The sequence below is a fragment of the Sminthopsis crassicaudata genome, chromosome 5 (genome assembly GCF_048593235.1).
Source record: "Sminthopsis crassicaudata isolate SCR6 chromosome 5, ASM4859323v1, whole genome shotgun sequence".
NCBI lineage: Eukaryota > Metazoa > Chordata > Mammalia > Dasyuromorphia > Dasyuridae > Sminthopsis > Sminthopsis crassicaudata.
In genome coordinates, this window is record NC_133621.1 from 108,564,345 (window position 1) to 108,581,194 (window position 16,850).

General features: G+C 35.1%; 1 protein-coding gene across 1 annotated transcript in view; it reads right to left on the bottom strand.

The window, feature by feature from the left end:
* LRGUK (leucine rich repeats and guanylate kinase domain containing) overlaps positions 1–16,850 on the bottom strand; it is a 122,005-nt gene that overhangs the window by 1,282 nt on the left and 103,873 nt on the right. The window contains exons 18-19 of the mRNA XM_074267887.1: positions 15,897–16,028; positions 5,248–5,396 (exon numbers count right to left, since the gene is read on the bottom strand). Of these exons, the coding sequence (XP_074123988.1) occupies positions 5,248–5,396; positions 15,897–16,028 (281 nt within the window). The remainder of the gene's footprint in view (positions 1–5,247; positions 5,397–15,896; positions 16,029–16,850) is intronic.

Below are 16,850 nucleotides of genomic sequence, written 5' to 3' on the forward strand. Positions count from 1 at the left end.
ACACCTTCACATTATAAGAAAAGGTGGAAGGGCCACCAGTGATAAAATAAATCTTGTTCAAGTATAGTTGAGCTAACAAATATGGAGAATGAGAAATTTACCACCATGTTTAACCATAAGGACTCTAAACAAAAATGATAAAAGACTGAAGAACCCACTTCTAGCAAATAAGGTGGGCAAAATACATCACCTGGGGACCCTCCGGCAGTTCCTGTAAACTACCAAAAGGTAACCATGGATATATAAAGGAGAAAATAAATAAACTTTTATGTAACACCTACTATGTGCCAGCACTATGCTAATTGTTTTTTAAAATATATGTTATTTCATCTTCATAACTATCTTAGGAAATAGGTGATTTTACAGTTGAGAAAACTGAGGTTAGTGTCTTGCTCAGGATCACACAGCTAGGAACTATTTGTGCCTTGATTTGAACTCAGGTCTTCCTGAGTCTAGATACAGTGCTCTGTGCTATGGTGCTCCCTAGGAGCTTCTGTAAAGAAGAGGACATTTTTCATCCTAAAGAATAACATGCTCTACTCTTCAGGTTGTAACAGGAAAAAAAAATAAGGCTTCTTTGAAAAAGAAATGGAAGAAATGTTTTAGGGAGGAAAGAAAAAAAGTTTCAGAAGGGAAAGGGGGATCAGAAGGCCAGGGAGTAGGAGAAAATAATAAAAAGAAGCAATGGAGGGACTAGTTACTGCGCACTCCAAGCTAAGTCATTATAGCAGGCAAGATTGGAACTGTCCGGAGGATATTTCAGGGATTGTTGATGTCTATCCACAAATACTATCAGAGCCTTCCCAGTGAATGTTAGAGAAAAGATGGAACAAGCAGTGATTGGTAACTGCTAAAGCTGACAAAATAGCTCTTTGTACACTTGGCAGAAATAAAACACGTCTGTTGTCTCCTTGGGGTCCTTGGATTAATTGATAATCAAAACCCAAATACCATTATCTGCTTTTCTTGTAATTCACAAGAATGATCAATTCACAAATGATCCCATCAAAGGATATCCAAAAAGTATTGCTATGGATTGCAAAGTCCAAGTCAGGAACTGAAATTATTCGGGACATAGGTGGTCTTATGATTGTCATTAAAATTTAAAGCAAGGGATTTAGAAGAGAAAATCAAAATGAGGATGCTGGGGTGGAAATTTCTCTAGAATAAAATTCTGAAGGATTAAAAAAATTTAATGGAGAGGAAAAAAGGGGAAATGAAAAGACTAATTGGATGGAGTTCATTGATCAATTCAAAATTTTCAAAAAATGGAAGTAAAGGAAGAGAAAACTTAAATTGAAAAGGGCTACAAGCCTAGAAGAGTGTCAGGAGTACTAACACCCAGAAGGAAGGAGATTTATGATGAATGCTTAAGACACTAAGAAAAGGCCTCTAAAAAAAAAATCTAATAAGATATTGAAGGTGAGATGAAGATTAAGGAGGGGATAGAAGTATTGCAAGGGGTGAATGGGGGCAATGTTTGACAGTGAAAAAGCAGAACTATCTGTTTTTATTTTACTTTTATTTTCTAAGTAAAATTATCTTTGGTTCGAGGAAAACAAACCAAAAATGATTAATTAATAATCAAAACCTGAGCTATTTGGTGTTTGTCACCAGGTGTGTACTGATGATGAATCAAAACACTAGGCTAACATCCTAGAATACTAAGAAAAGTAGCAGAGAGAGATCTTGGAAAATGGTGGAAAATGAAAGAAAGGATGTAGGAATCAAAAGAAGTCACAAGAAGAAGAAAGAAGGAGGAAGAGGAAGAAGAAAAAAAGAAAAGGAAATAATAGTTCTAAACTCCTATATATCTTTCTGGATTATTTACACAGAGTACATACAAATGGGATTCCTGTGTATTCCAGGAATATCTTTAACAAAATATCTCATATTGTACTTACAAACTAAATGGTGAGAAATGAGTTATGTGGAGACTTAAGTAAGCTTGTAGTTCAGAAAATTCAGCATTGGTTGAATGACTGGATCCAAAGAGACCAGTAATTGATGAATTACTGACAAGTTAGACATCTAGAGTGAATTACCTAATAGATCTGTCTTTGGCCCTATGCTTCTCAATATTTTTATCAATGACACGAATGAAAGCATAGATGGCATTGCTTGTCAGATTTGCTAGTGACACAAAATTGGCTAAAATGTTGGATGAGACAATATTGAGATACCAAGAGATTCTAAAATGTTAAAATACTGTTCACGTCCAATAAAATTACATTTAATGAAGGTAAAGGCAAAGTTCTATCCTTTCTTTCAAATAATAAAGTTCACCAAGAAGAGATGGAGGGAAATATCCTCCTAACAGTCCATGTGGGCTTTTTATTGAACTACAAATTCAATATCAATCTTAGGGCAATATGGCAGCTGAAAAAGTGAATTCAATTTCAGTCTGTATTAAGAGAGTCAATAGTGTTCTGAACAAATAAAGTGATAGTCTTACTGTACCCGTCAGACCACAATTGAAATATGTTTTTCAGAGAGAACTGCATTTACAGAAGGACATTGACATGCCATAGAGCTATATAGACAAGCCTGTCCAAATGAGGCAACTAATATTGTGAGAAGGCCTCGAGATCATATCATAGGGAGTGTGATTGGAAAACTAGAGAGGTTTGTTTAGAGAACTGAACACCGTGGGCAGTCCTGTGCTTGCACCCAACAGTGTGTCGGCCCCCTTCTCACATCTTCATGTCTAGATTGCACTTCCTCCTTATCTCTGTCTCTCAGAATCTCTATCTTCCTTCAAGGCTTATGTCAGGCACCTTCTGGGTAGTCTTTCCTTGTCCCTTAAGTACATGGTGCGCTCTCTGTCCCTCCATCTCTCCCTCTCTAGATCTCTGTCTCGCTCCCCTCCCTTCTCTCTTTCTTCTTCTCCATCTTTCTTCTTCTCTATCCCCTCCTCTTCAGTCTGTCTGTCTGTCTCCCTCTCTTTTTTCTGTCCATCTGTCTCCTCTCAGATTATCCTATATTATAGTTATTTTTGCATATTACATCCACTACAATTTGAATATGAGGTCCTTGAGGACAGGGACTGTTTCATTCAGGGTTTTTCATCCTCAACACTTAGTTTCACTCCTTGAACATAGTAGAAATTTAATGAATTGTTAATTGTTGGATTGCATCTTGCTTCTAATACTTATCTATGTGATCAAGGGTAAGTAACAGAACCTCTCTGAGCATCAATTTCCACATCAGTCAAATGGAGATAATAACACCTGCAGTACCTAGCTCTCACAGTAGTTGTGACAACAAATGAGATAATATAAAAAATTGGCTTTGTGAATCTTAAAGGACTATATAAACACCAACTCTAACCACTACTTTTGCATCCTGGAAGATGTTGCCAAGTACTTTTATCCCAGCCCAATCTTAGGCCTAGAACTCCTCCCCAAAATGATACGATCAATTAAGTCTTTTCTAATGCTCTTCAGTGCTCTTGAAGAATAGCCTCCCACTGTCTTCTAGAACAAAGCATTCCTCATACACAGGCTCAAGGCTTTCAAGTAGTCCACACAGTGGTGTCAGACTCATGGAACCACTAAATAGTACATAGAAGATTGCTGCAGGCCACACAGTCATTTAGAAAACCACATTTCTAAACTAAATTAACTATTTTATTTATTTTATTAACTATTTCCCAATTACATTTTAATCTGGTTTGGACAACACAGTCTTGCCAGTGTCCGTGTTTAATACCTCTGGTCTATAAGTCTCTGACGGTTTCCATTTCTTATCCTAAACTAAAAGTAGTTTGTAATCCTTCCTATATCCATCCTTGTGTTAAAGTTCCCAATTATCAATGTGTGTGTTGTATTGGTTTGGAGGATTTAATAAAGTTCTTCATAGAATTTAACAACCTCTGGTTCCTTCAGAACAGATGGTTGCTGGTACATGCTAATCTTTCCAATTATGGCCATCAGGAGTACTGCAAGGCAAAATGACCCAGTTTGTCCTATGATCCATATAGCATGCCTTTGGGTACATAATGAAACCAACTCGAGCAAATCCTTTCTTTGTCACTACAAAGAGAACTTGTGATCTATCTTTCCATTTAACCCTGACTTTTTGATTCAATTCTATTTAATTCAAAAAACACTTGCTTGTATCTACTATATTCAAGAAAGTTCCTTCCCTCAAGGAGTATTTATTCTATTTTGGCTTTCTTATTTCCTTAACAGTAAGAATTCCAGTATAAACATGGTTAAAATCCTACAGCAGTTTATCAACTCAGTCATTGTCCTTGATTAATATCTCAAGATGGCTTAAAAACCTGCATGATTCTTAGTACTTTCTTCCTCTTCCTTTTTCATCACTCTGCCACCTATCCTACCAAAGCAGAAAGGGAAAAGGAATCCATAGGATTCAGGGAAATTGTCTATTTTTCTTTGTTTCATGAGTCACTATGGCCAAATAATTCATTGCCTGGTGACCAACTTACTGGTGTCGGGCTTCCCAATATTGAGCTAGGTTGGTTTTCCAGGGAAGAAATATGGGTGTGTTTGTTACCAGGTCTATATTCTCAGCTTTTCCAAAATAGTTAAGGGCATTCCAAGGGCACAGGCTTTAAGGACTCAAGATTATTTCCTTGCCATGATGAATAGAGGAAAGAGAACTTATGTGGAAACATTTACTTAGTCTTTTATCAAATAGTTATTAAATGCTTTTTATGTATTGAACTTTTCAGGCTAGGTTCTCAGGGAAATACAAAGATAAATAAGATACTACCTTTCCTTAAGCTTTGAGGAACTTAAAATCTAATAAGAGTAGAAAGACATACAATATATATATGTGTATTTAAATATATATAATACATATCTGAACATAAGGACATCAAATAAAAATGCATGTAAAATGTTTAAAATCACTATATATAAATAAAAGTAACTATCCAAATACAAAGAGTACAATGCAGATGAAGGACAAGCAATTTGATTAGAGGGATCAGGGAGGTCTTCAAAGAAGAGAAAATAAGAGAAATTATATATATATATATATATATATGACATTCTCCAAAATAAGTACCTATTCCCTGATTATTTAGCATAGTGCTGACACATAGTAAGTACTTAATAAATGTCTATTGACTTAATAATTACCACCAGCAGCAGGCCCCTGATTTCTTATCTTTTTGGCTTTTGAAACATACTTTCATATTTCATATCTTTCATTTGAAACACATATTTGAGTTTTTAAAGTTCAAAGGAAAAATATCATATGAGATGTAATTCATACCTTTTGCTGTGTCTAGTGCAAGAAAACCTTTTGATAGAGTTGCTTTTGTAGGACTTTGGGAGTCCAAAGCCATGTAAGATGCCTCTTTAGGAAAATGAGCCAATGTTGTTAATGTAGGAGCTTTAGACAGAATGAATGACTCTCTGTAACTGAAAAAGAAAAAAAAGAGAAAAATTAATGCCCTGATGTTGAATTTATACATTAAATAAGTATTTATTAGATGCCTATTATATACCAGATATTATTAATCTGTGGATATACAGGGACAACACTGAAATGGTCAAAAAGCTTACATTCTATAAGGGAAAGCAACATTTTCATTTGAAAGAAGAGATCTTGACTAAACTTGAGACTTCATTGATCTAAAGAACTTCCAGTTGGAGAGATACCCCATTTCCCCTTTCTATCAATTAATGCAAGTCAGTACTTCATCTAAAAACTTATGGTCAGAGAGTGCCTGGGTTACTGATAGGTTAAGAGTGCCATTTAACCTATAGGTGTCAGAGAAAGAACTTGAACTCAAATCTTCCTGGTTTTAAGATGAGATCTCCAGCCATTAGGTCACACTGCCTTTCAGCATAGAGGCTCTATGTATGATTGGATCTAAGCAAATACAAAATAAATTCAAAATAAACACCTAAATTTTTTGGGGGGAGAGGGGGCATGGAGAGCTCATAACTGGAACAATTAGAAAAGCTTTGTACAGTATCCTTTGCTTCCTTAAAAGCACTACTCAAACACCACCTATTGTACAAAGCAGGTGGTGTTTGAGTAGTGCTTTTAAGGAAGCAAAGGATTCTAAGACACAAAGGATAGAAGTATATACATGCTTATTGAATAATGAACAGACGCATGTTTATTTGCTGGCAGGTGGGCAGGTCAGTGGATTGAGTAAGAGTCCAGAAGCAGGAAGACCATAGTTCACATATGACCTTGAACCTCATTAGCTGTTTGACCCTGTACAAGTCATTTTGCCCTGTTTATCTCAGTTTCCTCATCTGTAAAATGAGCCAGAGAAGGAAATGGTGAACCACTCAGGTATCTTTTTTTTTTATATTTTATAATTATAATTTTTTGACAGTATATATGCATGAGTAATTTTTTAAAATAATATTATCCCTTGTATTCATTTTTCCAAAATTTCCCCTCCCTCCCTCTATTCCCTCCCCTAGATGACAGGCAATCCCATACATTTTACATGTGTTACAGTATAACCTAGATACAATATATGTGTGTGAATACCATTTTCTTGTTGCACATTAAGTATTAGATTCTGAAGGTATAAGTAACCTGGGTAGATAGACAGTAGTGCTAACAATTTACATTCACTTCCCAGTGTTCCTTCTCTGGGTGTAGCTACCTCTGTCCATCATTGATCAGTTGGAAGTGAGTTGGATCTTCTTTATGTTGAAGATATCCACTTCCATCAGAATACATCCTCATACAGCATTGAAGTGTACAGTGATCTTCTGGTTCTGTTCATTTCACTCAGCACCAGTTCATGTAAGTCTCTTCAAGCCTCTCTATATTCCTCCTGCTGGTCATTTCTTACAGAACAATAATATTCCATAACCTTCATATACCATAATTTATCCAACCATTCTCCAACTGATGGACATCCATTCAACTTCCAGTTTCTAGCCACTACAAAAAGAGCTGCCACAAACATTTTGGCACATACAGGTCCCTTTCTGCTCTTTAGTATCTCTTTGGGATATAAGCCCAATAGCAGCAATGCTGGGTCAAAGGGTATGCACAGTTTGATAACTTTTTGGGCATAATTCCAGATTGCTCTCCAGAAGGGCCAGATTCTTTCACAACTCCACCAACAATGCACCAGTGTCCCAGTTTTCCCACATCCCCTCCAACATTCATCGTTATTTGTTCCTGTCATCTTAGCCAATCTGACAGGTGTGTAGTGGTATCTCAGAGTTGTCTTAATTTGCATTTCTCTGATCAGTAACCACTTGGGTATCTTTAACAAGAAAACCCCAAATTAGATCATGAAGTTAGGCGTGACTAAAGAACGGTAACATTGTTTATTGCAACTGGAAAGAGAAAAATTAATACTCCTATATTTAGGTACAAATCTGTATTCTCATCACCCTAAAACTGGTTAACTTGAACAGAATCATGCCTTTGTTGTAGAAAGCATCCTTGTTGAGCTGCAGTTACTTAGGTATTGTAAGGCTTTTTAAAAAAAAAATTAAGCCCCTGTTTGCATGATACCTTTGCTGGATTTTATGTAGAATTATATCACACCTTTCTCTGCTACCTAAGAAGTAAGATAGTCTATCTCAGAAGACAAGTGAGGGATCTAGCCTACCCTATTCATGAGTGTATTTCATTGTTCTAGGATCCAGATTTATCCATCCTCATTTAATTTCATGGAAGGGCTAAGATATCAGGAGATTGAGGTAATTTGGCCTATATGACTGGAAAAGAGCTTTGAGGTGAGAAAGGATAACCCAAAGAAGGATGGAGAGTATTCTAGAGAAGGAAATAAGAAAATGTGGCAGTCCAGGGCCTCCTGGTAAAGCTTTGGGCTTTAATACTAGATGGAATAATAGGACTCTAGAAGAGAGTCTACATAGGAGATAACATACCTTTACTAATGGAAACAGAGCATTTTGTTTCAAATAAAACTAACACATTATAACCATTTTGAACCAGTCTTTCATTTCAAGAGGTGGGTTGGCTACAATCAGATCATTTGCTGTTTAGGGGAAAGGGGTAGAGGGGAGAGAGGGAGAAAATTTGGAACACAAGGTTTTGCAAAAGTGAATGTTGAAAACTACCTTTGCATGTATTTGGAAAATAAAATGCTATTAACTAAAAAAAAATTAGTTACTTAGTTGAATATTCCAGATAAAAGGTAGATTGGTGTAATTAAAAGAATATCAGATTAAGAAGTGTGCAGGTTCCACTCCCATTTCTGTCACTAATATCTGGGTGAATGTGGACAAGTTACTTAAAGTCTCTGTAAAATGATTTGGAAATGGGGATGGAGGAGCCGGAGGGTTTGACTAGGACACCTTCCAAAGTTTTTTTTTAACTGTGGTGTGGGGCACTAGCTCAGCCTTGATGCCTTTGTATTTGAATTGTTAAGTTATAAATAAATATTAAACACTTTATAAAACTAGCTTTCTGATAAACAAGTCTTGCTCAGGGCCACTTTGAATGATCAGCCTGGCTACTTCTTCAGGAGCACAGAGAATGAAAGATCAGCCTGTTGTCATGGAATGAATGTCTGACTCAGAATCAGGAGAGATATGGCAAGTCTTCTTGTCAACAATAAGTCAGTGTTTATGGAGCACTTACTGTGTGCCAGGCATTGTGGTAAATGCTTTACAATTATTATCTCTTTTCCACAACAACTCTTGGAAGTAATATTATTATCCCCGTACAGGTGAGGAACCAAAACAAACAGAGTAGGTGACTTATTAAGGGTCACACAGCTAAGAAGGGTGGATTTGAATTCAGATTTTCTTGACTCCAGGCCTGGCTCTCTATTACATTCCCCCCCATCCACCTCAGCTGGAGATAATAACAATAACTCACAAACATGTCAGGAAGACAAATAAAATGTTTATGAAGAATTTTGCACACCTTTTAATGCCATATAAATATAAGGGTTGGGGGAGGGATCAAGTGAGTCAGTCAAATCACCATAACCCGTTCCATTTGAATATTTTTATCAGTAGAGAATACTTCTAGTCAGTCCATTAACAAGTCAGAATTATGAACCAAGTGTTAAGATAGTCTCTATACACTTCTATTGAATCAATAGTGCCCCAGATCCTCAGAGGGAATACTGAGGCTTTTCTGTTTTTTCTCCATCTTCTGGTCAGATCCCTTCAGCTTTTCAATTATTACTATTCATTGCCCTTCCTACCTTCTATTTGCCATTCTCTTTTTCCTTTTTTTCCCCCTGTACTTAATTTTTTCTTTCATCTGTCTCTTTCTCTGGCCTTTCTTCCATGTGGCTTTTACATTACTAGCTAGCCTGTTCTTTGGGTTAGCAAACTGACTACATGTGTTGACTGTGTGGGGAGGACAAGAACCCTTTCTGTGGCAGCAGGAATACAGAGCAAAGTTGGTGAAGGGTTCCTAGGTGCCTCCTTAAGGCTTCCTGAGGCTTCAATGCAATGTATATGACCCAAAGACCCAAGTGGTCCAGGAGCAGAACTGGAGTGGGAAGAAATTCAGCTCCTCAGCCTTGGTCTGAGTAAGGTTTGGGGTATTTTCCTTTGAAGAAGATGATTTGAGAAGCAAAGAGCTTGAAAACTTGGCTAAGGCAGTCTCACCATAACTCTTCTGCTACCAGAATGTCAGTAGATACTTAGGAATACTAGATACTATGATATAGTAATAGGAATACTTAGATACTATGTCAGTAGATAATTAGGAAACAAATTTGCAGCTTCCCAAGGCAGAGAGGAAGTACCAAATTATGGAAATGGAATAGAGTTTAATGAATGCTGGTAAATTTGTAATATATTTCCCCAAATAAACAGTCAGAGTTTGGGATTTTTGGGGGGGAGGGGAGGAATATTTTTATGTATCATGGACTTTTTAATTTTTCCAATAAAAGGTCTAAAGCAGAGATTCTTAAATTTTTTCCACTTATGACCCTTTTTTTGCCAAAGAAATTTTTATGAGACTCTAGGTATATGTCATTTACATATATAAAACTGGTATACAAATCATTTATTGATAATAAATCATAATTTTGTGACCTTCACATTCAGTTATAGGACCCTGTATATATGTGAACCACAGTTTAAGAAGTTTTGATCTAGAGATCTCTTCTCAGAATAATGATTTTTTAAAGATAGAGGATCACAAAGGAAATCCATTTCAATGAAACACAGTCTTCAAAATTTTTAAAAATATAAGTTCATGGACTCTAGGCTATAATGAGTATACATTTACAACATTGCTTCTAAGGAAAAATTAATAACTAGTTCCAACTTGGGAGTCCAGGAATACACCTCCCCTTGAAGATATGTTCCTGTACCTCCCGGTATGGGAAGACAAAAGGGAATTGCGTTTTTTATCCCTGGAGCTGAGTAGATACACATAGGCATCCGGAACTTGTTACCTCAGTACATCTCTACATTTGCATGAGAGAAAACAGCCAAGAGTGTATTTGCTTAAGAGGTCATTCACTCCCTGGAGTTTAAATCTTTGGGATAAAAATCTGTTTTCCCCATAGGGGTGGTAGAGGAATAGAAGTCATTTGTAAGATGATATTATCAAGACTACATGTATGCTTCTCCTTTGGCAGATGGTTACAGATTTTCAAGTAAATACTCATCAGTATGAATATCTGAAATCAATGGATAACCAACTACCTACTGTGTGGGACTTACAACCTACTTTCCAACCAGGGAAACTTGTTGGGAAACCAGTGGAATCTAGAAATTGCAAATGCAAGTAATGTATGATAGCCAGCGGTTGGAGTCTCCATTTCCTAGAACTAGATTATATTTTAGGAGATTATCAGATAAGATAAGATAAAATAATCAGAGAGATTATCACCCAGAACAAGAATATGCAAACTGGTTGAATAGCATCCCACTAGATTAGACTCTGAATTCCCTTCTGGGTTTAAACCCCAACTCCACAAAAACAACACCCACTCTAGCCTCATCAATAGCCATTCCTCCCCCAGGGATGACGTCAATCGTATTTCAGCCTTGCAAAATCTTTCATTCTATATGTTTTGAAGCATGAAATTGTTCATTAAAGATGAACTTTTTTATTCAAGCACACATAAAAATTCACAGATTTCATGGTCACATCTCTGAAATGATGTTTCATAAATTTCAGTCCACTAAACGCAGAACAATCGACAAGTAAGAAGAATATTTCCACTGGATCTTTAAAATATATGTTTTGGTCCTTCATTTTGTAAAAGGAAGGGCCATAGTGTGAAGCACAGAAAATGGATCACGTTAACAAGCTATTTTTTTCTTCCCCCCAGTTATTTTCTCACTATATTACGGACAACATTAAATGAAAATGCCATAAAAGTCAAACACAAAAATGCAGCGAAGTGGAAAGGCACATTTATTGTCACATGTACAGGGTCAGACCTTTATAACTCATCCTAGCTCCATGGTTACTGGAGTTTTATGCCTTACTTCTTTACTGGTTGGGACAGAGGATGGATACTCCCAATGCAACCTATTATGTATTCTTATTCTCCCGCTCTCTCACTCTATTCCCATCAGTTTACTCCCCTGCAGTACAAATACAGATCACTAACAAATCCACAGGGGCCCACAGTTTCAACATTGTTACAGCATGCTAATTAACTAATTACCGCGGCAGGTTCTACCTTGTCTAGAAAACGTTCAGAGGTTTTAGAATTTAAAGGGAACAGATAGCTATTTTTCATCCTAAGATTTGTGAAAGAACAAGATGTGAAATAAAAACCCCTCTATTCAGAGACATACTTATTTTACAGGCAAAACACCCTCAGGTTCAGCATTTTTTAAACAATATATTCAGCAAAATTAATTATGAACAATCGAAATAATGATTCCTATTTCTAACTTTTAAGATATATCTTATTTATTAATATAAATAAATGTTTCTTTTTCTATATTTTGGTCTCCTCAATTAAAAATTGCTACCTCCTGACATGGCCGGATCAGAGAAGGTGCAGGTCAATGATGGGCCCTCCAGGGGGCAGTGCAGGATTGACAAAGACAGCCTTATTGTCTACTTTGGCCTGTCATTTTAATGGGATAAATTGACTTCTAGGTCTCAATTCTTTGACAAAACAGAAAGTTTATAATTTATAAGACAATGATCTTGTTGATTTTAGAAATCATGCTTTCTTTCCCTCTTTTGCATAAGATTAGCTTCTGATTTTTATTTGTTAAATCTTTTCTTTTTTAAACTTAAAGCCAAGAGAGTAATGCATGATTAAATTCATACATAATTTATATATGATATGCACCTTATATATATACATACACACGTCTATTTAAATGCAAACATGTTCACATACGTATACATATATGAACATACACACATACATCCCAGGTAATAATTTTCCTACATGGCAAATGTTAAGAGCTGGAACAACTCGTTATGCATACAAAATCAAGGAGGTCTGGAGATAAATTGACTAAAGTCACAGATTAAGTTGGCAGAGACCTAACACTTCCATCCCAGAATCTAATCCCACGTGTAAGCAGAACCAGGAGTACATTGTACACAGTAACAGGAATATTGCAAGGATGATCAACTATGAAAGACTTGTCTACTCTAGTCAAACAATAATCCAAACAAAGTTAAAGGATATAGGATGAAAAAAACTCTCCACCTCCTGAGAGGGGTGAATTCTGCCAATTAAAGCATACTTTTTATTATCTTCAGTATTTTATTTTGATTGTGTTTTCTTTTGTACCATGGCTAATATGGAAATAAGTTTTACAAGACCTCACATCTACAATCAAAATCAAATTGCCTGACTTCTCAAGGTAGGGGAAAAAAGGAAGGAAGAGAATTTGGAACACAAAACTTTTCAAAATAATTGTTAAAATTTTTTTATACGTAATTGGAAAATATTTAATGAAATAAAATAACTTTAAAATAAAAAAAATTAAAAATAGACTTTCCAAAGTCAATTTTTAGAAATCAAGTATAGAACTTTGTTTATTCCTAAAATTCAGTCTTATTTCATTCATATTAGAACAGAGGAATTTGGATCAGGAAGATATGAGTTCAGATTCAGGATTCAGCCTCAGTTACTTGCTAATTTGGACAAGTCAATTTCCTTGATTGTAAAAGAGGGACAATAATAAGACCTACTTCTTACTTCTGAGGATAAAATGATAATATTTGTAAAGTGTTCAGCACAGTGCTTGGCACAAAATAAATGCTTATTGTCTACCTTCCTTTCTTCTTTTTAGGATCTTTTTGCATTTGGACTGCCATCCAAGTATCATCTTATATGCAAATTTGATCCAAGTAATTAATTTAAAATGTTCAATTTATAGAGCTAGGGACAACATCTGAGTCACCCTCCTTATTTTTTAACTAAGTTGACATTAACCTGGTAATGACTACTTTTTCAGTCATCATATCATAAGTATAAAACTAGACGAGACATTACTTGCTAGCTAGTCCAATTCCTTCATTTTATAGAGGAGGAATTTAAGGTCTGGAGATTAAATGTCTTTTTGAAGGACATATAGTTTATAGTCACAAAGGTACAATTTCAACTAGATCTTTTGATTCAAAAAAAGAAAAAAAATCCCTTTCCTTTCCAGTGCCCTTTCTCCTTCTATTTATTTAATCAGTCCCCAAGTTTACATAATGGCATTTTCCATATGCATTTATTCCCATTTCTTTCCAAGTTGTCCAGAAGCATAGCATGATAGTCTGTTTAGACTAACAAAGTTTATGTCTCCAACATTTCTTGATCTGCCAGTCTAATTATATTATTAAAAGAAGGAAATGTGTTAGACTTGTCTTTGAACAAGCTACATTGCCTTTTAGTAATCATGGCTTCTCTTTCTAAGTGCTCACAAACTTTCTCCTTCATAATATATTCTTGAAATTTGTCAGAAATGGACAAACTCATGGATCTACAATTTATGACTTTTATCTCTTTTGGGGAAGATTGGGACACTTGCCTTGTTTGGATTCTTTGACAAATTTCCCATTTATTAGGATCCTTCAATGACAGGTTTATGAACTTGGACAAAACCTTTAAATCACTATAAGTTTTCATCTATTAAAGGAGGGCATTGAGTCAAATAATGTGTAACATCCCTTCCAGAGTTATATCTAGAGCTAAAAATTAATTAGTTCAACCAACTCAATTTTCAAGATCAGTTTACTTAGGCCTATATGGGATCAATCCATTTACCCAGATGGCCAAGACTTAAAATTAAGTCTTCTGATTCCAGATCCAGGACTTTTCATCATATCCTATCAGCATATGTAAAAATAATTTTTAACATTTGCTTTTAAGTATTTTGAGTTCTATTTTTTCCCTTTCACTTCTTTTCTTCCATTCTCCTTGGGAGGGCAAGCAATTAGATATGTTATAGATATGCAATCATGTAAACTTTTCTATATTAACCATGTTATGACAGAAAAAAAAGAACCAAAAAAAAAAAAGAAAAAGAAGTAAAGTTTTAAAAAAGTATTTATTCTTTGATCTGCATTCAGATTCTGCCAGTTCTTTCCTAAAGGTGGATAGCATTTTTCACCATAAATCCTTTGGAACTGTCTTGAATAATTGCAGGGAATAGCAGTCACATAGCTAATCACCACATGATCTTGCTGTTGCTCTGTATAACATTCCCCAGGTTCTACTCATTTCACTTTGCACCCTTCATGTAAGTCTTTCCAGGTTTTACTAAAAACATTCTGCTTTTCATTTCTTTATTTTTCTTAGTAGCATTTTATTTTTCCAAATACATGTAAACAGTTTTCAACATTCATTTTTGTAAGATTTTATGTTCCAAATTTTTCCCCTCTCTCTTTACTTCCCTGCTTCCCAAGACTTCAAACAATCTAATATAGGTTTAACATATACAATCCTTTTAAACATATTTCCATATTTGTCATGTTGTGCAAGAAAAATTAGAAAAAAGGCAGGAAAACCACAAGAAAAAAAAAGCAAACAAAAAGGTAAAAATAATGTCTTGATCCACATTCACTCTCCATAATTCTCTCTCTGGATGAGGATGGTATTTTCTATCCCAAGTCTATTAAAATTGTCTTGCATCATTGTATTGCTGAGAAGAGTTAAGTCTATCATTTGATCATTACAGTTGATTATCATATAATCTTGCTGTTACTGGGTCCAGTGTTCTCTTTGTTCTCACTTCACTTAGCATCACTTCATGAAAATCCTTCCGGGCTTTTCTGAAATCATTCTGCTCATATCTTAATACAGAAGTAATAATCCATTACATCCATATACCATAATTTATTCAGTTATTCCCCAATAATTTGGCATCCACTAAATTTCTAATTTCTTGACATCATAAAAGAGCTGATACAAATATTTTTATAAATGTGGGTGCTTTTCCCTCTTTTATGATTTCTTTGGGATACAAACCTACTTAGTGACAGTTCAATCAAATGATATGGACAGTTTAATAGCCCTTTGGCCATAGTTCCAAACTGATGAGTGCATATTCTTAACAAATAATGCTATTTCCCTTCCTCCTTTTTATTCTATTCCTTTTAAATTAAAAAAAAACAACAACCCTCCTACATCCAAGTTAGTCATGAGTCCTATATCCTACCAAGTTTCAGTGACAATTAGAAAGTAAAATATATTCCCTTGCTTTAGGATTTCCATCTAGTTTATTCTGCATGCTACTTATACTTAGTGCATTTGTTTACAGACACTTGAAGACATGGGTTTCTCTGGTTCTCTTTAGTATATACATATACAAATAAAATAAATAAAAGAACAGGCAAAGGAAAAATGCAAACATTGAATGTATTCAGGTCTTTTGACTCCAAATAAAGTTCTCTCCTTACTATGCTAGACTGCCTCTCATATGATTTAATCATGTTACATCTCCGAACTAGTCAAAAGTGTAATCATTATTAATAGCATGCAGAAGGCATCTTATTTCCTCCAAGAAAACATTTCTGCTTACCTGATTCCTTCAGAAAAGCAAGGCGGAGGAGTAAGGTAACTATCCTCACTAAAAATAGTTTTAGCCCACACCCTTGTAGGTGAAATTCTGTCAAGATTAGTGATGGCTGATAATGGAGTTGGTACTGGACCCCTGAAAAAAATAACCAGAGAAATTAGAAAAATTCCAATGCATTAGAATTCTAACTTTTAATTCACATTAATTCTAAAAACAATTAAAAGGGTTAGAAAAGATTAAAAGTCATAAAAATAAAACATCAACACTATTGTTATATACCCAAGAAAACAATAAGAAAATCTTTGAGGTATGGCACAGTGCAATCACTTGTGAAAATGTCCTTTAGAATTCATTTTGGACTAGTATCTTTATATATCAACAATTAGTGGATTAAGCAAGATTATAACACTAAGCAAAACTTTCTCATCCATTAAACTATCATATTCATACTAGAGTAGTTTTTTGAATATTTGCTAAACATAGTATCTATTAAATTGAAAAGACATTATCTAAGTACCAACAGAATCTGGGGCATAGTGCTATGGATGGAAATAACAAAAACAAAGCACTCTTTGTCCTCAAGCTTACATTGGAAGTAGGTGAAGAGGAGGTAAACACAAATATGGGTAACAAGAAGAAGAACTAGCATTTCGACAGTGTTTTAAGGTTTGTGAGATCTTTTAATAAATCTCATTGATCCTCATGGCAACTCTGTGAAATAGTTTACTATTATCCCATTTTACAAATGGGCAAACTGAGGGAAGTAAGGGTAAATGACTAATATATATTAAAATAGTATAGGACTAGAAAAATTGTTGAGGTTAGAAAACTAATAGAGGAATCAGATGAGGCTTTACATAAGTGGCCTCCTGAGTTGACCTTTCAAAAAAAATATACAAGGTTTCTGAGTTAATGAGATAGCAGTATTCCAGACATGGGACCGGCTTGTTTGGATGA